This window comes from Danio rerio, chromosome 23 (assembly GCF_052040795.2).
Source record: "Danio rerio strain M-AB ecotype USA chromosome 23, GRCz13ab, whole genome shotgun sequence".
NCBI lineage: Eukaryota > Metazoa > Chordata > Actinopteri > Cypriniformes > Danionidae > Danio > Danio rerio.
Window position 1 is genome coordinate 29,175,001 of NC_141043.1, and position 23,867 is coordinate 29,198,867.

Sequence of the window (23,867 nt, forward strand, 5' to 3'; positions counted from 1 at the left end):
AGCTCCCACACTGCATATTTAAATAAGATAAATAATAATGATAATAATTGACAATATTACAGCTGCAATACAGACAAAAATCATTATTGTCAGATTTAATTTTTGATATTATAATAGTGATTATTAATGGTGGTTAAAAGTTTACACAAAAAAAAACACAGCCACACTGTCACACAGCTTTCCATGTAAGCTCATGAAGAGAACAGCCCCTGAACTGCCACAGACTGCATGTGGTAAAATATACTTTAAGCTATACTTATCTTTTTTTATTATTCTTCATCTCTTTTTTTCAGCAGTTTGTTGTTTATAAAGAATTCACAGGCATGCAAAATTCAGTCAGTTAGACTGAGTCAGATTTAGACAAATCACCATTTTTCAGCAGTAACTAATCCAAAAGCCTTTACTGCATTCATAACAGAACAAGAAACGTGTGATTGGTCAAAAGGTTAAGAACTTAAAAATTAAATGCTTTAAATAATAATAATAATAATAATAATAATAATAATAATAATAATAATAAACCTGAATAATTTACGCATTCCATTTTAATCGCAAGAACCATAATAGACGTACTTTAAATCACATATAAGCATCATCTGTAATTATTGGGGCATTCTAATTTTTTTTTCGGCAAGCTCAATAAATTTCTGACTTTGTATGTGAGCTTTTACACAACCCAAGCGGTCATCCTATCCATGCCTACTTATAAACACACATGCCTCTAGTCTGTCCTGGGAAGAGGAGTTGAACAGTTACCTGTGACACCGGCGGCTCATACAAGTCCAGCTGAAGCCTCTGAACCACATCATTAAAGTCCTCAGCATGAAAACAGACCACATCTTTGGTTATCCGTGGCTGGTCACTCCTACTGAGGCATAAAAACACCAAAAGTTCATTTTAACCTATAGCTAACTACACCCTCAACGTCCTGCACATACAAGCCCATGCACATGGTCCAAAGTAGCAGATGGCTGCACTCACCATTCCCCAAAATGCACCGCTTTCAGGACACCCACAGCTGCTGTGCTCTGCCAGTCGAAACTCTGGCCAACATGATCAGCATGTGCTCGCGTCCGATCCTCAAACAGAACCTCACGTGGTTCACTGGCTCTCGGGAGGTAATGCAAGTTCTTGATCTCGTTCATTGATCTTCAAGCAAAAGCAAAGCGTTTTATGAGGAGCCACAAATGGCTATATTTAGGAAAGCGATTCTGTGAAGTCAAATGTACCTACCTTCGTCTCTTGAACGGAGACTTGGGCATGTCGGCTGTGGGAACCATTTGTTCGCCAGGTCTGACCCACATGATGGGACCGTCATCGCTTTGGGACCTGCAGTCAAGCTTCAGACTGGACAGGCTGCCCCATGGTAAAGTCATCTGCACGGATAAACAAAATGTAAGCTGGGAAGCTAAAGCAATGCAATAGCCTTGCTCTGACCATTGTCTGAATGTCAAGAAATGACTGCTGGATGAATGTGGTTTTCTTTGTGCCTACATAATTCCCATTGAAACAGGATGTCGGGCGGAACATATCAGTGCAAACATGTCACAGCCATTATTCATGACACTTTCAACTTGCTGTTATTTAGGAATGCAAAACTTTGGCTGATATCAGAGGTTTATTTTAACTATTTAACATTGGTTTATTTATGTTTACATGCTTATTTTACAAATTTTTAACTTGACTTGAATTAATCTTTAAAAACGTAAATTCAATAAAGGCCATTCTATGGAAAGCACAGGTCCAATTTACAAACTTTTTCCTAAAATAACACTTTTCTGTGATTAAAAGGTTTATAACAACAAAAAGTCTTCAAACAAATAAATAATATGCAAAATTGTGAAAATATGAAAAAATTATAAGAAAAATAATATGAAAAAATTGGAAAAGTTTATTAAAAATTCAAGTCTTTGAAGAATTTACATGTAAAAATAATTCCTTTAAAGACTCTCCAGATAACAATAAAATGGGGCAAAAATATGTTTTAATTTAAATAATGTTAAATGTAACAGGAAAGAGCTGCCCAAAGTAGGACTCGCAAACCAAAGTAGGCCCAATGTAACCTTTGATTTGGCCCACCATTCCATCTGAGAAGACTGACTATTCCATCTGAGAAGACTGACTATTCCATCTGAGAAGACTGACTATTCCATCTGAGAAGGTAATTTCTAATGACAATCTTTTTTGTTTGTTTTATTGCTGAGCTACAAAAAAGCTAACTGAAATGAAATGTTATAAATGAATCTGGTATTTTGAATTGTAAACAATGCCACTCGACAGATAAAGGACTATGTAAAAGACATCAGTGAGCAAATCAGGGCAAAATCTAGTGCAACTGCATTCTGTTTTAAATGAGATTGTTTTTGTACATACTGTAATAAGTTCATAATTAAATGTTAAAGAATTATGTTGTATTAGTTCATATAAAGCAATGATTTTAGTTATTTTTAAATATCATTAAATAAGTTAGGAATTTACTCTTGGCAACAATGTTCACCTTCAGCCCACTAGCCTTAATCAAGGTTGGTTTTTGGCCCTTCATAAGAAAAAGTTTTGGCACCTCTGCTGTATAATATAATGACATCAAGTTTAAGCTAAAGGCATTTAACATGTTTGGTTTTGGATTTTAGAGTTGATCTCTGTTTTACTTTAAAACTTCAATATAATATTTTCAATAAGTTATCAGCCATAACATCATCAACATCATCATCGGCTAAATGGTTTCAAGAGGACATGTTTGCTGGACAAAAATGTGTAACTCCCAACACAATGGTCCAAAAATTCAATATATTCTCTTTTTTTTGCTAATTTGAAAATTTGTTACAAAATAAATGGTGAATTCATCATTACAATTTAGCAAAAAGTATATCATTAAAAACATCAAGCAGGCCAACCATTTTACAACATGAGATCATACTACATTCACCAACAGCAAATCAGCATATTCAAATGATTCCTGAGGATCATTTGACAAGACTAGAATTATTGTAGGCTGAATTTTCAGCCTTGCATCACAGGAATAAAAGTACAGCTAAAATATATTCCACTTTATCCAATTTTGATTCTGAATAAATCAGGTGTTGGTGAGTAAATAAGTGATATTTAAAAAAAATAATAATAGTCATACGTTTTGCAGCAAACAAATACAGACAAACTAAAACCTCAAATTTTTTAGTTATGAGAACTTTAAAAAATGCTGGGTTCCACATAACTGATTTGTGTTGGGACAACATGACGGAATAAAGGTAACTCGTTAGTTTTTACAAATGTAAATGGATTGAACATAAAAATTAGGTTGTTCCAAAAAAAAACAAAAAAAAAAACAATAGCTGTGTTATTTCAGCTCATTGTAAATAAGTAGTTTAAAAAAAAACAACAAATGTCTTTTTTAGTAAACCAAATCATTTAAAAAAAAGTAAGAAATCACAACTTATAGCTGCAAAATGATAAGAATCTCTGCTGGCAAATAGTGATTTGAAACCCCATTTGCACTACAAAACAGCATCAGAGCAAGGCCTTTCAAACTCAGTCATCTGTGAGAGATTACGTCCTAACCTTCAGAAACGGAGACTCCTCAAGCATGTCCAAGAACTCTGGGAAGAAATCTCCAACCTCTTCATCTACTGCACCCACGAGACTGATCTGCCTCATGGGACCGGCTCTATATGTCCCACAGCAGTAAGTTCGGCTCACCTGATAATAAAAAAAAAAAAAAACAGCATTTCAGAGACACTATGAAGAAAAAACGTAAAGGCCCATTTATTATATAAGGCCCATTTATTATACATATTTAAAAATAATTATCATATTATACATATTTATAGAAATAAATGTACACCTACGCTGTTTGAGCACAAAACTTCTTGCGCCTTCTAAAATAGGCCGTTTTGAGGGATGTAAACAAAACCAATGGACCCAACGTATTTCCTGTTTTACATTTTTAATCTCTATAGCTTCTATAACATCCAAAAAGAGCCACATATCAATAAATAATGTTGTGAGAGCTGTTTTAACATTAAGTTATGATTGAATTGCCTCTTGTTACAGTTATGAAAAAGTTTGATAACAAGCAAGAAATGTTCATGGGCCAATTACATGACCACATTGAAATGGTTTATACATGCTGCTCAAGCGCAGATCTTCTTGTATGCCCTCAAAAATGCTTTAGAGCTATAGATTTAGATTTTAATTAGGCTTCAATTTAACCAAACAACATCGATTAGGGAAATTCTTAAATCATTTCTCATTATGCGCGCTTAAGACGATGTAAATCTGTACTTCATCTCTACATCCTGAAGATGACATTGAGATCTTTCCAGCCGCTAAACACACAGACGATTCATGTCAGAAGGTCACAGTAGCCAATAGAAGCCAGTGGCGGTTTAAAATTTTAAATTAAATTAAATCAAATTAAACTGATTTATGGAAGTATTTTATGTTTAAACAAAATGACAGTAAACATGAGATTAAACCACTGTCATTTGCAGATTGCTCACAAAAGCTAACAGCGCATCTACACAGATGCAAACTGTGCAGCATGAATAATAAAAAAAAAACTAAACAATAGAAGCCACTATATTCAGAGATTATGATGATGTAATGAATGTGGACAAAACTGTTCCAATTTGTTGCCATTTTGTCATCCAAAGCAATATTATGCCAACTGTTGCAGAAAAATAAAGTAAGCCTACCCTATAATGTGCTGCTTCATGCTTCACACATGTATTCATCTTATTAAATTAATCTATATTAACCTGTAATATTACAACAGAGCTAAAAGGTCAGAAGCAAGTTTGTTCCTACCAGAAGCTATTCGTTTCTTTCTATTGGTTATTACATCCTTAAGAAAGAAAGCTTTTGCATCTTGATTTGTCAACAAAAGGTGGTAAAGTGTGATCATGTCTGAATTAAATAAAATGTTATAATAAAATACTGTATTATTAATTTTAGCAGGCTATTTATTAAATTTTTCTATGCTCAAACACGTTCCATTGGTTACTTTTGTTAAAATCATGTGTTCCTATTATAAATTGAAAAAAATATACTTGTCAGGCTATTTTTTGCGGATTCAAAACATGATCTGAACCACTGCTCAAAAACCACGTGGGTTTTGTGACTCGTTTAACCATTAACAAGAAAACAATGCCTGGTTTATCAGAAGCATGGCCTCCTGATTTATCGTTCACAAATTTAAATGCTTGATCTCTTTAAAGTCAAGTGGATTCTGATTGGCTGTCAATATTTTTACAAAGGCTGTTTAAAAAAAGATAAATGATTAGCATATTGTTCTTTATTATTGTTAAAACGGTGGTGTGAACTTTTTTATTAATAGATTGAATACAATTATTAAAACTTTATAGTTTCAGTTAACATTCCTTGTGTAAGTGATACTTTAACCATCACTATCATTGGTTTTGCACATTTGCATTGGACATGTTCTTACAAACCGCTCCATGGAGAAGAAAAGAAAAAGTGCATTTATAAAGTGTGCTTTACTCAGGTGAGTGGTCTTGACAAACCACCTGTAAAAACATTCTTCTTCCTTTTAAAAAACAAAAACAAAACACCCCACTTCTAACTCTAGCACTTCTTGAACACAAACAGATCCTTTAATTAGGGACCGAGCACCGAACGGTGCAAGGCCCTATTGGAATTGCTCCGTTTATTATTATTAGGGACCGAGCACCGAACGGTGCAAGGCCCTATTGGAATTGCTCCGTTTATTAGGGACCGAGCACCGAAACGGTGCGTAGGCCCTATTGGAATTGCTCCGTTTATTAGGGACCGAGCACCGAACGGTGCAAGGCCCTATTGGAATTGCTCCGTTTCTTATTATTAGGGACCGAGCACCGAACGGTGCAAGGCCCTATTGGAATTGCTCCGTTTATTATTATTATTATTCTTCTCTCCAATGAATCGCGATTTTGAGGGGCTAAACAAGCCCGAAAACTCACGCAACTTTGCACACGCCTCAGAAGTGGCGAAAATTTACCTTTTTTATGGTCTTCTGAAGTGGGCGTGGCAAAATGACTCGACAGCGCCACCTAGAAAAATTAAACGGACAAGCCCCCGATCCACGAATCACGCACATGCACAAAAATTGGCACACACCTCAAACATGCCAAAACATACAAAAAAGTCTCTTGGAGCCATATCTCAAACCCAACAGGAAGTTGGATATTTTTGACTTCCTGCGACGAAAAAGTGGCGTTTTTGCCATTTCCAGGCGTTGTATTTTAACGAACTCCTCCTAGGGATTTTATCCGATCGACACCAAAATTGGGTTTTGTCATCTAAAGGCCTTGGCGATGTTAAATTGCGAAGCTTTAGAGTTTTCATCGATGGGCGTGTCCGTGGCGGCCTCGCAAACTTTGACGATTCGCCACAAAACAGGAAGTCGTTATAACTCAGTCATGCATTATCCGATCCGCCTCAAAATTCACACGTTTGATAAGAGTCCTGACCTGAACAAGTTTACATGCCAATATCCAGATACAGTTATAGCGCCACCTGCTGGCCACAGGAAATGACATGTTTTACATCGTAACAAACTCCTCCCACAAATTTTTTTGTATCAGCACCAAATTTGGGTTGTGTTATCTGAAAGCCCTAGCGATGATATATTGTGAAGATCTAGAGTTTTCGCAGAGGGGCGTGTCCGTGGCGGCATGACAAACCTCAACGCTTCGCCATGGAACAGGAAGTCCTTATAACTCAAGCACACAATGTCCGATCTGCCTGAAACTTAACATGGTGGATAAAAGTCCTCTCCTGAACACATCCTCATAACAATAATGAAGTGGGCGTGGCAAAATGACTCGACAGCGCCACCTATAAAAATTAAACGGAAGAGCCCCTGATCTACGAATCACGCACATGCACGAAAATTGGCACACACCTTAAACAAGCCAAAACATACGAAAAAGTCTCTTGGAGCCATAACTCAAACCCAACAGGAAGTCGGATATTTTTAACTTCCTGCGGCAAATAAGTGGCATTTTTGCCATTTCCAGGCTTTGTATCTTAACGAACTCCTCCTAGGGATTTTATGCTATCGACACCAAAATTGGGTTTTGTCATCTAAAGGCCTTGGCGATGTTAAATTGCGAAGCTTTAGAGGTTTTGTCGATGGGCGTGTCCGTGGCGGCCTCACAAACTTTAACGATTCGCCACAAAACCGGAAGTCATTATAACTCAGGCATGCATTACCCGATCTGCCTCAAAATTCACACGTTTAATAAGAGTCCAGACCAGAACAAGTTTACATGCCGATATCCAGATACAGTTATAGCGCCACCTGCTGACCACAGAAAATGTCATGATTTACAAAGTAATAAACTCATCCCACAAATGTTTTCATATCAGCACCAAATTTGGTTGGTTGTGTATCTGAAAGCTCAAGCGATGATATATTGTGAAGATCTAGAGTTTTCGTAGAGGGGCGTGTATGTGGTGGCATGACAAACCTCAACGCTTCGCCATGAAAAAGGAAGTGCTTATAACTCAGGCACACAATGTCTGATCTGCCTGAAACTTCACATGGTTGATTAAATTCCTCTCCTGAAGACATCTAAATGCCAATATTGAGTCAGTCATAGCGCCACCTAGTGACAGAAGGTAGTTTTGCTTATAACTCAGCCACACAATGTCCAATCAGCCTGAAACTTCACAGGGTTGATAAAAGTCCTCTCCTGAAGACATCTACGTGCCAATATTGAGTCACAGTCATAGCGCCACCTGCTGGCAACAGGTAGTTTGGCTTATAACTCAGCCACACAATGTCCGATCTGCCTGAAACTTCACATGGTTGATTAAATTCCATTACTGAAGGCATCTACATGCCAATCTTAAGTCACAGTTATAGCGCCACCTGCTGGCAGTTGGTAGTTTGCATTATAACTCAACCACACAAAGTCCGATCTGCCTGAAAGTTCACATGGTTGATAAAAGTCCTCTCCTGAACACATCTACATAACAACATTGAGTCTGTCGTAGCGCCACCTGCTGACAAAAGGCAGTTTGGCTTATAACTCAGCTAAACAATGTTCGATCTGCCTGAAACTTCACATGATTGATAAGATTCCTCTCCTGGTGACATCTACATGCCAATCTTGAGTCACAGTCAAAGCGCCACCTGCTGAGAGGAGGAGGTTTGGCATAAATCGGTGATTTTCTCAGATTTTTTAAATATAATGGCTTAAATTATTACTGTTCGCTGTTCTCTGTCATCCTGAGGCCACCGGGCGGCGGTGAGCCCGGGTGCGAGGTCCCTATCATCGCTGCTTGCAGCTTTAATTCTTCTTCTTCTTCTTCTTCTTCTTCCGCGGAATGAATCGCGGTTTTGAGGGGCTAAACATGCCCGAAAACTCACAAAACTTCGCACACGCCTCAGAAGTGGCGAAAATTTACGTTTATTATGGGTCTCGGAAAGAGGTGTGGCAAAATGACTCGACAGCGCCACCTAGAAAATTTAAACGGACGAGCCCCCGATCCACGAATCACGCACATGCACGAAAATTGGCACACTCCTCAAACATGCCAAAACATACGAAAAAGTCTCTTGGAGCCATATCTCAAACCCAACAGGAAGTTAGATATTTTTGACTTCCTGCGGCGAAAAAGTGGCGTTTTTGCCATTTCCAGGCGTTGTATTTTAACGAACTCCTCCTAGGGATTTTATCTGATAAACACCAAAATTGGGTTTTGTCATCTAAAGGCCTTGGCGATGTTAAATTGCGAAGCTTTAGAGTTTTCGTCGATGGGCGTGTCTGTGGCGGCCTCGCAAAGTTTGACGATTCGCCACAAAACAGGAAGTCGTTATAACTCAGGCATGCATTATCCGATCTGCCTCAAAATTCACACGCTTGATAAGAGTCCTGACCTGAACACGTTTACATGCCGATGTCCAGATACAGTTATAGCGCCACCTGCTGGCCACAGGAAATGACATGTTTTACATTGTGACAAACTTCTCCCACAAATTTTATCGTATCAGCACCAAATTTGGGTTGTGTTATCTGAAAGCCCTAGCGATGTTATATTGTGAAGATCTAGAGTTTTCGCAGAGGGGCGTGTCCATGGCGACATGACAAACCTCAACGCTTCGCTATGGAACAGGAAGTCCTTATAACTCAACCGTACAATGTGCGATCTGCCTGAAACTTCACAAGGTTGATAAAAGTCCTCTCCTGAATACATCTTCATAACAATAATGAAGTGGGCGTGGCAAAATGACTCGACAGCGCCACCTACAAAAATTAAACGGACGAGCCCCTGATCCACGAATCACGCACATGCACGAAAATTGGCACACACCTCAAACATGCCAAAACATACGAAAAAGTCTCTTGGAGCCATATCTCAAACCCAACAGGAAGTCGGTTATTTTTAACTTCCTGCGGCGAAAAAGTGGCATTTTTGCCATTTCCAGGCGTTGTATTTTAACGAACTCCTCCTAGGGTTTTTATCCGATCGACACCAAAATTGGGTTTTGTCATCTAAAGGCCTTGGCGATGTTAAATTGCGAAGCTTTAGAGTTTTCGTCGATGGGCGTGTCTGTGGCGGCCTTGCAAACTTTGACGATTCGCCACAAAATAGGAACTCATTATAACTCAGGCTTGCATTATCAGATCTGCCTCAAAATTCACACATTTGATAACAGTCCTGACCTGAATACGTTTATATGCTGATATCCAGATAGAGTTATATCGCCACCTGCTGGCCACAGGAAATGACATGTTTTACATTGTAATATACTCCTTCCTCAAACTTTATTATATAAGCACCAAATATGAGTGATGTTATTTGAAAGCTCTAGCGATGATATATTGTAAAGATCTAGAGATTTTGCAGAAGGGCGTGTCCGTGGCGGCATGACAAACCTCAACAATTCGCCATGGAACAGGAAATGCGTATAACTCAACCACACAATGTCCGATCTGCCTGAAACGTCACAAGGTTGATCATATTCCTCTCCTGAACACATCCACATAACAATATTGAGTCTGTCATAGCGCCACCTGCTGGCAGAAGGTAGTTTGGCTTGTAACTCGGCCACACAATGTCCGATCTGCCTGAAACTTCACATGGTTGATGAAAGTCCTCTCCTAAGCACATCTACATAATTATATTGAGTCAGTCATGGCGCCACCTGCTGGCAGAAGGTAGTTTGGCTTATAACTCAGCCACACAAAGTCTGACCAGCCTGAAAATTTACATGGTTTATTAAAATCCTCTTCTGAAGACATCTACATGCCAATATCGAGTCACAGTCATAGCGCCACCTGCTGGCAACAGGAAATTACATATAACTCAGCTAAACAATGTCCGATCTGGCTAAAAATTCACATGATTGATAAGATTCTTCTACCGAAGGCATCTACATGCAAATCTTGAGTCACAGTCATAGCGCCACCTGCTGACAAGAGGAAGTTTGGCATGAATGTTCCATTTTCTCAGGTTCTTTATATATATCGGCTTAAATTATTATTGTTCGCTGTTTTCTGTCATCCTGAGGCCACTGGGCGGTGGTGAGCCCGGGTGCGAGGTCCCTATCATCGCTGCTTGCAGCTTTAATTATTATTATTATTATTATTATTATTATTAGGGACCGAGCACCGAAACGGTGCGTAGGCCCTATTGGAATTGCTCCGTTTTTTATTATTATTATTATTATTATTCCGCCCCCTATCGGGGCACTTTTGAGGGTCTAAACATGCCCGAAAACTCGTGAAAATTTGCACACACACCAAACGCGGTGTAAATAGCAGGTTGATATGGGTCTCGGAAGTGGGCGTGGCAAAATGACTCGACAGCGCCACCTAGAAAAATTAAACGGACGAGCCCCCGATACACGAATCACGCACATGCACGAAAATTGGCACACACCTCAAACATGCCAAACCATACGAAAAAGTCTCTTGGAGCCATATCTCAAACCCAACAGGAAGTCTGATATTTTTAACTTCCTGCGGCGAAAAAGTGGCGTTTTTGCCATTTTCAGGCGTTGTATTTTAACGAACTCCTCCTAGGGATTTTATCCGATCGACACCAAAATTGGGTTTTGTCATCTAAAGGCCTTGGCGATGTTAAATTGCGAAGCTTTAGAGTTTTCGTCGATGGGCGTGTCCGTGGCGCCTTCGCAAACTTTGATGATTCGCCACAAAAAAGGAAGTCGTTATAACTCAGGCATGCATTATCAGATCTGCTTCAAAATTCACACTCTTGATAAGCGTCCTAACCTGAACACGTTTACATGCCAATATCCAGATATAGTTATAGCGCCACCTGCTGGCCACAGGAAATGACATGATTTACGGAGTAATAAACTCCTCTCACAAATTTTTTCGTATCAGCTCCAAAATTGAGTGATGTTATCTGAAAGCTCTAGCGATAATATATTGTGAAGATCTAGAGTTTTCGCAGAGGGGCGTGTCCGTGGCGGTATGACAAACCTCAACGCTTCGCCATGGAACAGGAAGTCCTTATAACTCAACCACACAATGTCCGATCTGCCTGAAACTTCACATGGTTGATAAACGTCATCTCTTGAACACATCCACATAACAATATTGAAGTGGGCGTGGCAAAATGACTCGACAGCGCCACCTAGAAAAATTAAATGGACGAGCCCCCAAGCTACGAATCACGCACATGCACGAAAATTGGCACACACCTTAAACATGACAAAACATACGAAAAAGTCTCTTGGAGCCATATCTCAAACCTAACAGGAAGTCGGATATTTTTAACTTCCTGCGGCGAAAAAGTGGCGTTTTTGCCATTTCCAGGCGTTGTATTTTAACGAACTCCTCCTAGGGATTTTATCTGATTGCCACCAAAATTGGGTTTTGTCATCTTAAAGCCTTGGTGATGTTAAATTGCGACGCTTTAGAGTTTTCATCGATGGGCGTGTCCGTGGCGGGCTCGCAAACGTTGATGATTCGCCACAAAACAGGAAGTCGTTATAACTCAGGCATGCAAAATTCGATCTGCCTCAAAATTCACACATTTAATAACAGTGCTGACCTGAACAGGTTTACGTGCCGATATCCAGTTACAGTTATAGCGCCACCTGCTGGCCACAGGAAATGACATGTTTGACACTGTAACAAACTCCTCCCACAAACTTTCCCGTATCAGCATCAAAATAGAGTGGTGTCATCTGAAAGCTCAAGCGATGATATATTGTGAAGATCTAGAGTTTTTGCAGAGGGGCGTGTCGGTGGTGGCATGACAAACCTCAACGCTTCGCCATGGAACAGGAAGTTATTATAACTCAACCACACAATGTCGGATCTGCCTGAAACTTCACATGATTGATAAAAGTCCTCTTCTGAACACATCCACATAACAATATTGAGTCAGTCATTGCGCCACCTGCTGGCAGAAGGTAGATTGGCTTATAACTCAACCACACAAACTCCGATCTGCCTGAAACTTCACATGGTTGATTAAATTCCATTACTGAAGACATCTACATGCCAATCTTAAGTCACAGTTATAGTGCCACCTGCTGGCAGATGGTAGTTTGCAGTATAACTCAACCACACAAAGTCTGATCTGGCTGAAACTTCACAAGGTTGATAAAAGTCCTCTCCTGAACACATCTACATAACAACATTGAGTCTGTCATAGCGCCACCTGCTGACAAAAGGCAGTTTGATTTATAACTCAGCCAAACAATGTCCGATCTGCCTAAAACTTCACATGCTTGATGAGTTTCCTCTCCTGAAGACATCTACATGCCAGTCACAGTTATAGCGCCACCTGCTGACAGGAGGAAATTTGGCATAAATCTGTGATTTTCTCAGATTTTTTTAATATATTGGCTTAAATTATTACTGTTCGCTGTTCTCTGTCATCCTGTGGCCACCGGGCGGCGGTGAGCCCGGGTGCGAGGTCCCTATCATCGCTGCTTGCAGCTTTAATTATTATTATTATTATTCTCCTCTGGAATGAATCGCGATTTTGAGGGGCTAAACATGCCCGAAAACTCACGCAACTTTGCACACGCCTCAGAAGTGGCGAAAATTTACGTTTGTTAAGGGCTTCGGAAGTGGGCGTGGCAAAATGACTCGACAGCGCCACCTAGAAAAATTAAACGGACGAGCCCCCGATCCACGAATCACGCACATGCACGAAAATTGGCACACACCTCAAACATGCCAAAACATACGAAAAAGTCTCTTGGAGCCATATCTCAAACCCAACAGGAAGTCGGATATTTTTTACTTCCTGCGGCGAAAAAGTGGCGTTTTTGCCATTTCCAGGCGTTGTACTTTAACGAACTCCTCCTAGGGATTTTATCCGATCGACACCAAAATTGGGTTTTGACATCTAAAGGCCTTGGCGATGTTAAATTGCGAAGCTTTAGAGTTTTCGTCGATGGGCGTGTCCGTGGCGGCCTCGCAAACTTTGACGATTCGTCACAAAACAGGAAGTCGTTATAACTCAGGCATGCATTATCCGATCTGCCTCAAAATTCACACGTTTGATAACAGTCCTGACATGAACACGTTTACATGCCGATATCCAGATACAGTTATAGCGCCACCTGCTGGCCACAGGAAATGACATGTTTTACATCGTAACAAACTCCTCCCACAAATTTTTTCGTATCAGCACCAAATTTGGGTTGTGTTATCTGAAAGCCCTAGCGATGATATATTGTGAAGATCTAGAGTTTTCGGAGAGGGGCGTGTCCGTGGCGGCATGACAAACCTCAACGCTTCGCCATGGAACAGGAAGTCCTTATAACTCAACCACACAATGTCCGATTTGCCTATAACTTCACATGGTTGATAAAAGTCCTCTCCTGAACACATCCTCATAACAATAATGAAGTGGGCGTGGCAAAATGACTCGACAGCGCCACCTATAAAAATTAAACGGACGAGCCCCTGATCTACGAATCACGCACATGCACGAAAATTGGCAAACACCTTAAACACGCCAAAACATACAAAAAAGTCTCTTGGAGCCATATCTCAAACCCAACAGGAAGTTGGATATTTTTAACTTCCTGCGGCAAATAAGTGGCATTTTTGCCATTTTCAGGCTTTGTATCTTAACGAACTCCTCCTAGGGATTTTATCCTATCGACACCAAAATTGGGTTTTGTCATCTAAAGGCCTTGGCGATGTTAAATTGCGAAGCTTTAGAGGTTTTGTCGATGGGCGTGTCCGTGGCGGCCTCGCAAACTTTGATGATTCGCCACAAAACAGGAAGTCGTTATAACTCAGGCATGCATCATCTGATCTGCCTCAAAATTCCCAGGCTTGATAAGAGTCCAGACCAGAACAAGTTTACATGCCGATATCCAGATACAGTTATAGCCCCACCTGCTGGCCACAGAAAATGTCATGATTTACAAAGTAATAAACTCATCCCACAAATTTTTTCATAGCAGCACCAAATTTGGTTGGTTGTGTATCTGACAGCTCAAGCGATGATATATTGTGAAGATCTAGAGTTTTCGCAGAGGGGCGTGTATGTGGTGGCATGACAAACCTCAACGCTTCGCCATGAAAAAGGAAGTCCTTATAACTCAACCACACAATGTCTGATCTGCCTGAAACCTCACATGGTTGATTAAATTCCTCTCCTGAACACATCTACATGCCAATATTGAGTCACAGTCATAGCGCTACCTGCTGGCAACAGGTAGTTTGGCTTATAACTCAGCCACACAATGTCCAATCTGCCTGAAAGTTCACATGGTTGATAAAAGTCTTCTCCTGAACACATCTACATAACAATATTGAGTCAGTTATAGCGCCACCTGCTGGCAGAAGGTAGTTTGGCTTATAACTCAGCCACACAATGTCAGAACTGCTTGAAACTTCACATGGTTGATAAAATTATTCTCCTGAAGACATCTACATGACAATACTGAGTCACAGTCATAGCGCCACCTGCTGACAGGAGGAAGTTTGGCATAAATCTGTGGATTTCTCAGGTTTTTTATATATATCGGCTTAAATTGTTATTGTTCACTGTTCTCTGTCATCTTGAGGCCACCGGGCGGCATTGAGCCCGGGTGCGAGGTCCCTATCATCGCTGCTTGCAGCTTTAATTAGGGACCGAGCACCGAAACGGTGCGTAGGCCCTATTGGAATTGCTCCGTTTATTATTATTATTATTATTATTATTATTATTATTATTCTCCTCCGGAATGAATCGCGATTTTGAGGGGCTAAACATGCCCGAAAACTCACGCAACTTTGCACACGCCTCAGAAGTGGCGAAAATTTACGTTTGTTAAGGGCTTCGGAAGTGGGCGTGGCAAAATGACTCGACAGCGCCACCTAGAAAAATTAAACGGACGAGCCCCCGATCCACGAATCACGCACATGCACGAAAATTGGCACACACCTCAAACATGCCAAAACATACGAAAAAGTCTCTTGGAGCCATATCTCAAACCCAACAGGAAGTCGGATATTTTTTACTTCCTGCGGCGAAAAAGTGGCGTTTTTGCCATTTCCAGGCGTTGTACTTTAACGAACTCCTCCTAGGGATTTTATCCGATCGACACCAAAATTGGGTTTTGTCATCTAAAGGCCTTGGCGATGGTAAATTGCGAAGCTTTAGAGTTTTCATCTATGGGCGTGTCTGTGGCGGCCTCGCAAACTTTGACGATTCGCCACAAAACAGGAAGTCGTTATAACTCAGGCATGCATTATCCGATCTGCCTCAAAATTCATACGCTTGATAAGCGTCCTGACCTGAACACGTTTACATGCCAATATCCAGATACAGTTACAGCGCCACCTGCTGGCCACAGGAAATGACATGATTTACGGAATCATAAACTCCTCCCACAAATTTTATCGTATCAACACCAAAATTTGAGTGGTGTCATCTGAAAGCTCTAGCGATGATATATTGTGAAGATCTAGAGTTTTCGGAGAGGGGCGTGTCCGTGGCGGTATGACAAACCTCAACGCTTCGCCATGGAACAGGAAGTCCTTATAACACAACCACACAATGTCCGATCTGCCTGAAACTTCACATGGTTGATAAACGTCATCTCTTGAACACATCCACATAACAATATTGAAGTGGGCGTGGCAAAATGACTCGACAGCGCCACCTATGAAAATTAAACGGACGAGCCCCTGATCTACGAATCACACACATGCACAAAAATTGGCACACACCTCAAACATGGCAAAACATACGAAAAAGTCTCTTGGAGCCATATCTCAAACCCAACAGGAAGTCGGATATTTTTCACTTCCTGTGGCGAAAAAGTGGCGCTTTTGCCATTTCCAGGCGTTGTATCTTAACGAACTCCTCCTAGGGATTTTATCCGATCGACACCAAAATTGGGTTTTGCCATCTAAAGGCCTTGGCGATGTTAAATTGCGAAGCTTTAGAAGTTTTGTCGATGGGCGTGTCCGTGGCGGCCTCGCAAACTTTGACGATTCGCCACAAAACAGGAACTCATTATAACTCAGGCATGCATTATCAGATCTTTATCAAAATCCACATGTTTAATATAAGTCCAGACCAGAACACGTTTACATGCCAATATCCAGATACAGTTAAAGCGCCACCTGCTGGCCACAGGAAATGTCATGTTTTACACTGTAACGAACTCCTCTCGCGAATTTTATCGTATCAGCACCAAAATTGGGTAGTGTTATCTGAAAGCTCTAGCGATGATATATTGTGAAAACCTAGAGTTTTCGCAGAGGGCATGTTTGTGGTGGCATGACAAACCTCAACGCTTCGCCATGGAAAAGGAAGTACTTATAACTCAACCACACAATGTCCGATCTGCCTGAAACTTCACATGATTAATAAAAGTCCTCTCCTGAACACATATACATGCCAATATTGAGTCAGTCATAGCGCCACCTGCTGGCAGAAGGTATTTTGGCTTATAACTCAGCCCTACAATATCTGATCTTCCTGAAACTTCACATGGTTTATTAAAATCCTCTTCTGATGATATCAACATGCCAATATTGAGACAGTCATAGCGCCACCTAGTGACAGAAGGAATTTTGGCTTATAACTTAACCACAAAATGTCTGATCAGCCTGAATCTTCACATATTGGATAAAATTCCTTTCCTGAACACATAAACATAACAATATTGAGACAGTCATAGCGCCACCTGCTGACAGAAGGTGGTTTGGCTTATAAGTCAGCCTAACAATGTCCGATCAACCTGAAATTTCACAGGTTAGATTAAATGCCTCTCCTAAAGACATCTAGCTAATATTGAGTCAGTCATAGCGCCACCTGCTGGCAAAAGGAAATTACTTATAACTCAGCCAAACAATGTCCGATCTGGCTGAAAATTCACATGGTTGATAAGATTCCTCTCCTGAAGACATCTACATGCCAATCTTGAGTCACAGTCATAGCGCCACCTGCTGACAGGAGGAAGTTTGGCATAAATCTGTGATTTTCTCTGGTTCTTTATATATATCGGCTTAAATTAATATTGTTCACTGTTCTCTGTCATCATGGCGCTACCGGGCGGCGGTGAGCCTGGGTGCGAGGTCCCTATCATCGCTGCTTGCAGCTTTAATTATTATTCTTCTTCTTCTTCCGCGGAATGAATCGCGGTTTTGAGGGGCTAAACATGCCCGAAAACTCACGAAACTTTGCACACGCCTCAGAAGTGGCGAAAATTTACGTTTGTTATGGGCTTCGAAAGTAGGCGTGGCAAAATGACTCGACAGCGCCACCTAGAAAAATTAAACGGACAAGCCCCCGATATACGAATCACGCACATGCACGAAAATTGGCACACACCTCAAACATGCCAAAACATACGAAAAAGTCTCTTGGAGCCATATCTCAAACCCAACAGGAAGTCGGATATTTTTGACTTCCTGCGGCGAAAAAGTGGTGTTTTTGCCATTTCCAGGTGTTGTATTTTAACGAACTCCTCCTAGGGATTTTATCCGATCGACACCAAAATTGGGTTTTGTCATCTAAAGGACTTGGTGATGTTAAATTGCGAAGCTTTAGAGTTTTCGTCGATGGGCGTGTCCGTGGCGGCCTCGCAAACTTTGACGATTCGCCACAAAACAGGAAGTCGTTATAACTCAGGCATGCATTATCCGATCTGCTTCAAATTTCACACGTTTGATAAGAGTCCTGACCTGAACACGTTTACATGCCCATATCCAGATATAGTTATAGCGCCACCTGCTGGCCACAGGAAATGACATGTTTTACATTGTGACAAACTCCTCCCACAAATTTTTTCGAATCAGCATCAAATTTGAGTGGTGTCATCTGAAAGCTCTATCGGTGATATTTTGTTAAGATCTAGAGTTTTCGCAGAGGGGCGTGTCCGTGGCGGCATGACAAACCTCAACGCTTCGCCATGGAACAGGAAGTCCTCATAACTCAACCACACAAAGTCCGATCTGCCTGAAACTTCACATGGTTGATAAAAGTCCTCCCTTGAAAACATCCACATAACAATATTGAAGTGGGCGTGGCAAAATGGCTCAACAGCGCCACCTATAATAATTAAACGGACGAGCCCCTGATCTACGAATCACGCACATGCACGAAAATTGGCACACACCTCAAACACGCCGAAACCAATGAAAAAGTCTCTTGGAGCCATATCTCAAACCCAACAGGAAGTCGGATATTTTTAACTTCCTGCGGCAAATAAGTGGCATTTTTGCCATTTCCAGGCTTTGTATCTTAACGAACTCCTCCTAGGGATTTTATCTGATCGACACCAAAATTGGGTTTTGTCATCTAAAGGCCTTGGCGATGTTAAATTGCGAAGCTTTAGAGTTTTCGTCGATGGGCGTGTCCGTGGCGGCCTTGCAAACTTTGACGATTCGCCACAAAACCGGAAGTCATTATAACTTTGGCATGCATTATCCGATCTGCCTCAAAATTCACACATTTAATAAGCGTCCTGACCTGAACACGTTTACATGCCAATATCCAGATACAGTTACAGCGCCACCTGCTGGCCACAGGAAATGACATGATTTACGGAGTTATAAACTCCTCCCACAAATTTTATCGTATCAGCACCAAAATTGAGTGGTGTCATCTGAAAGCTCTAGCGATGATATATTGTAAAGATCTAGAGTTTTCGCAGAGGGGCGTGTCCATGGCGGTATGACAAACCTCAACGCTTCGCCATGGAACAGGAAGTCCTTATAACTCAACCACACAATGTCCGATCTGCCTGAAACTTTACATTGTTGATAAACGTCATCTCCTGAACACATCCACATAACATTATTGAGTCAGAGTCATAGCGCCACCTGCTGGCAGAAGGTAGTTTGGCTTGTAACTCGGCCACACAATGTCAGATCTGCCTAAAATGCACATGGTTGATGAAAGTCCTCTCCTAAACACATCTTCATAATAATATTGAGTCAGTCATAACGCCACCTGCTGGCAGAATGTAGTTTGTCTTAAAACACAATCTCCACACAATCTCTGATCTGCCTGAAACTTCACATGGTTGATAAAAGTCCGCTCCTGAACACATCCACATAACAATATTGAGTCAGTCATAACGCCACCTGCTGGCAGAAGGTAGTTTGGCTTATAACTCAGCCACACAATGTCCCATGTGCCTGAAACTTCACATGGTTGATAAGATTCCTCTCCGGAAGACATCTACATGCCAATCTTGAGTCACAGTTATAGCGCCACCTGCTGACAGGAGGAAGTTTGGCATAAATCTGTGATTTTCTTAGATTTTTTTTTATATATTGGCTTAAATTATTATTGTTCGCTGTTCTCTGTCATCGTAAGGTCACCGGGCGGCGGTGAGCCCGGGTGCGAGGTCCCTATCATCGCTGCTTGCAGCTTTAATTAGGGACCGAGCACCGAAACGGTGCGTAGGCCCTATTGGAATTGCTCCGTTTTTTATTATTATTATTATTATTATTATTATTCCGCCCCCTATCGGGGCACTTTTGAGGGTCTAAACATGCCCGAAAACTCATGAAAATTTGCACACACACCAAACGCGGTGTAAATAGCAGGTTGATATGGGTCTCGGAAGTGGGCGTGGCAAAATGACTCGACAGCGCCACCTAGAAAAATTAAACGGACGAGCCCCCGATACACGAATCACGCACATGCACAAAAATTGGCACACACCTCAAACATGCCAAACCATACGAAAAAGTCTCTTGGAGCCATATCTCAAACCCAACAGGAAGTCGGATATTTTTAACTTCCTGCGGCGAAAAAGTGGCGTTTTTGCCATTTCCAGGCGTTGTATTTTAACGAACTCCTCCTAGAGATTTTATCCGATCAACACCAAAATTGGGTTTTGTCATCTAAAGGCCTTGGCGATGTTAAATTGCGAAGCTTTAGAGTTTTCGTCGATGGGCGTGTCTGTGGCGCCCTTGCAAACTTTGATGATTCGCCACAAAACAGGAAGTCGTTATAACTCAGGCATGCATTATCCGATCTGCCTCAAAATTCACACGCTTGATAAGCATCCTGACCTGAACACGTTTACATGCCAATATCCAGATATAAATATAGCGCCACCTGCTGGCCACAGGAAATGACATGATTTACGGAGTAATAAACTCCTCCCACAAATTTTTTTGTATCAACACCAAAATTGGGTAGTGTTATCTGAAAGCTCTAGCGATAATATATTGTGAAGATCTAGAGTTTTCGCAGAGGGGCGTGTCCGTGGCGGTATGACAAACCTCAACGCTTCGCCATGGAACAGGAAGTCCTTATAACTCAACCACACAATGTCCGATCTGCCTGAAACTTCACATGGTTGATAAACGTCATCTCTTGAACACATCCACATAACAATATTGAAGTGGGCGTGGCAAAATGACTCGACAGCGCCACCTAGAATAATTAAATGGACGAGCCCCTGAGCTACGAATCACGCACATGCACGAAAATTGGCAAACACCTTAAACATGCCAAAACATACGAAAAAGTCTCTTGGAGCCATATCTCAAACCCAACAGGAAGTCGGATATTTTTGACTTCCTGCCGCGAAAAAGTGGCATTTTTGCCATTTCCAGGCGTTGTATTTTAACGAACTCCTCCTAGGGATTTTATCCGATCGACACCAAAATTGGGTTTTGTCATCTAAAGGCCTTGGCGATGTTAAATTGCGAAGCTTTAGAGTTTTCGTCGATGGGCGTGTCCGTGGCGGCCTCGCAAACTTTGACGATTCGCCACAAAACAGGAAGTCGTCATAACTCAGGCATGCATTACCCGATCTGCCTCAAAATTCACACGTTTGATAAGTGTCCTGACCTGAACACGTTTACATGCCAATATCCAGATACAGAAATAGCGCCACCTACTGGCCACAGGAAATGACATGTTTTACACTGTAACAAACTCCTCCCACAAATTTTTTCGTATCAGCACCAAATTTGAGTGGTGTCATCTGAAAGCTCTATCGGTGATATATTGTTAAGATCTAGAGTTTTTGCAGAGGGGCGTGTCCGTGGCGGCATGACAAACCTCAACGCTTCGCCGTGGAACAGGAAGTCCTTATAACTCAACCACACAAAGTCAGATCAGCCTGAAACTTCACATGGCTCATAAAAGTCCTCTTCTGAACACATCCCCAAAACAGTATAGAGTCAGTCATAATGCCACCTGCTGGCAGAAGGTAGATAGGCTTATAACTCAGCCAAACAACATCCGATCTGCCTGAAACTTCACATGGTTGATTAAACTCCATTACTGAAGGCATCTACATGCCAATCTTAAGTCACAGTTATAGCGCCACCTGCTGGCAGATGGTAGTTTGCATTATAACTCAACCACACAAAGTCCGATCTGCCTGAAAGTTCACATGGTTGATAAAAGTCCTCTCCTGAACACATCTACATAACAACATTGAGTCTGTCATAGCGCCACCTGCTGACAAAAGGCAGTTTGGCTTATAACTCAGCTAAACAATGTTCGATCTGCCTGAAACTTCACATGGTTGATAAGATTCCTCTCCTGGTGACATCTACATGCCAATCTTGAGTCACAGTCATAGCGCCACCTGCTGAGAGGAGGAAGTTTGGCTTAAATTTGTGATTTTCTCAGATTTTTTAAATATATCGGCTTAAATTATTACTGTTCGCTGTTCTCTGTCATCCTGAGGCCACCGGGCGGCGGTGAGCCCGGGTGCGAGGTCCCTATCATCGCTGCTTGCAGCTTTAATTAGGGACCGAGCACCGAAACGGTGCGTAGGCCCTATTGGAATTGCTCCGTTTATTATTAGGGACCGAGCACCGAACGGTGCAAGGCCCTATTGGAATTGCTCCGTTTATTATTATTATTCTTCCGACTTCTTCCGCGGAATGAATCGCAGTTTTGAGGGGCTAAACATGCCCGAAAACTCACGAAACTTTGCACACGCCTCAGAAGTGGCGAAAATTTACGTTTGTTATGGGCTTCGGAAGTGGGCGTGGCAAAATGACTCGACAGCGCCACCTATAAAAATTCAATCGACGAGCCCCCGATCCACGAATCACGCACATGCATGAAAATCGGCACACCCCTCAAACACACCAAAACATACGAAAAAGTCTCAAGGAGCCATATCTCAAACCCAACAGGAAGTCGGATATTTTTAACTTCCTGCAGCGAAAAAGTGGCGTTTTTGCCATTTCCAGGCGTTGTATTTTAACGAACTCCTCCTAGGGATTTTATCCGATCGACACCAAAATTGGGTTTTGTCATCTAAAGGCCTTGGCGATGTTAAATTGCGAAGCTTTAGAGTTTTCGTCGATGGGGGTGTCCGTGGCGGCCTCTCAAACTTTGACGATTCGCCACAAAACAGGAAGTCGTTATAACTCAGGCATGCATTATCCGATCTGCTTCAACTTTCACACGTTTGATAAGAGTCCAGACCTGAACACGTTTACATGCCGATGTCCAGATACAGTTACAGCGCCACCTGCTGGCCACAGGAAATGACATGATTTACAGAATTATAAACTCCTCCCACAAATTTTATCGTATTAGCACCAAAATTGGGTAGTGTTATCTAAAAGCTCTAGCAATGATATATTGTGAAGATCTAGAGTTTTCGGAGAGGGGCGTGTCCGTGGCGGCATGACAAACCTCAACGCTTCGCCATTGACCAGGAAGGCTTTATAACTCAACCACACAATGTCTGATCTGCCTGAAACTTCACATGGTTGATAAAAGTCCTCTCCTGAACACATCCACATAACAATATTGAAGTGGGCGTGGCTAATAGACTCGACAGCGCCACCTACCAAAATTAATCGGACGAGCCCCTGATATATGAATCACACACATGCACGAAAATTGGCACACACCTCAAACACGCCAAAACATAGGAAAAAGTCTCTTGGAGCCATATCTCAAACCCAACAGGAAGTCAGATATTTTTAACTTCCTGCTGTAAAAAAGTGGTGTTTTTGCCATTTCCAGGCGTTGTATTATAACGAACTCCTCCTAGGGATTTTATCCGATCAACACCAAAATTTGGTTTTGTCATCTAAAGGCCTTGGCGATGTTAAATTGCGAAGCTTTTGAGTTTTTATAGATGGGCGTGTCCGTGGCGGCCTCGCAAACTTTGACTATTCGCCACAAAACAGGCAGTCGTTATAACTCAAGCATGCATTATGCGATCTGTCTCAAAATTCACAGGCTTGATAAGAGTCCTGACCTGAACAAGTTTACATGCCGATATCCAGATACAGTTATAGCGCCACCTGCTGGCCACAGGAAATGACATGTTTTACACTGTAACAAACTCTTCCCACAAATTTTATCGTATCAGCACTAAAATTGGGTGGTGTTATCTGAAAGCTCTAGTGGTGATATTTTGTAAAGATCTAGAGTTTTCGCGGAGGGGCGTATCCGTGGCGGCATGACAAACCTCAACG

General features: G+C 41.6%; 1 protein-coding gene across 4 annotated transcripts in view; it reads right to left on the bottom strand.

Moving 5' to 3' along the window:
- rsbn1 (round spermatid basic protein 1) overlaps positions 1-23,867 on the bottom strand; it is a 47,042-nt gene that overhangs the window by 5,499 nt on the left and 17,676 nt on the right. Inside the window, exons 3-6 of one of the 4 annotated variants that reach the window (XR_015523634.1) lie at positions 2,561-3,693; positions 1,234-2,372; positions 982-1,149; positions 757-868 (exon numbers count right to left, since the gene is read on the bottom strand). Coding sequence is in view for 2 of the 4 variants with exons in the window: in XM_087307244.1 (XP_087163370.1) it covers positions 757-868; positions 982-1,149; positions 1,234-1,376; positions 3,556-3,693 (561 nt within the window). In the remaining 2 variants the exon portion in view is untranslated. Of the gene's footprint in view, positions 1-756; positions 869-981; positions 1,150-1,233; positions 2,373-2,560; positions 5,608-23,867 lie in introns of all 4 variants that reach the window. The other 3 variants (XR_015523635.1, XM_087307245.1, XM_087307244.1) reach the window with 3 other exon arrangements.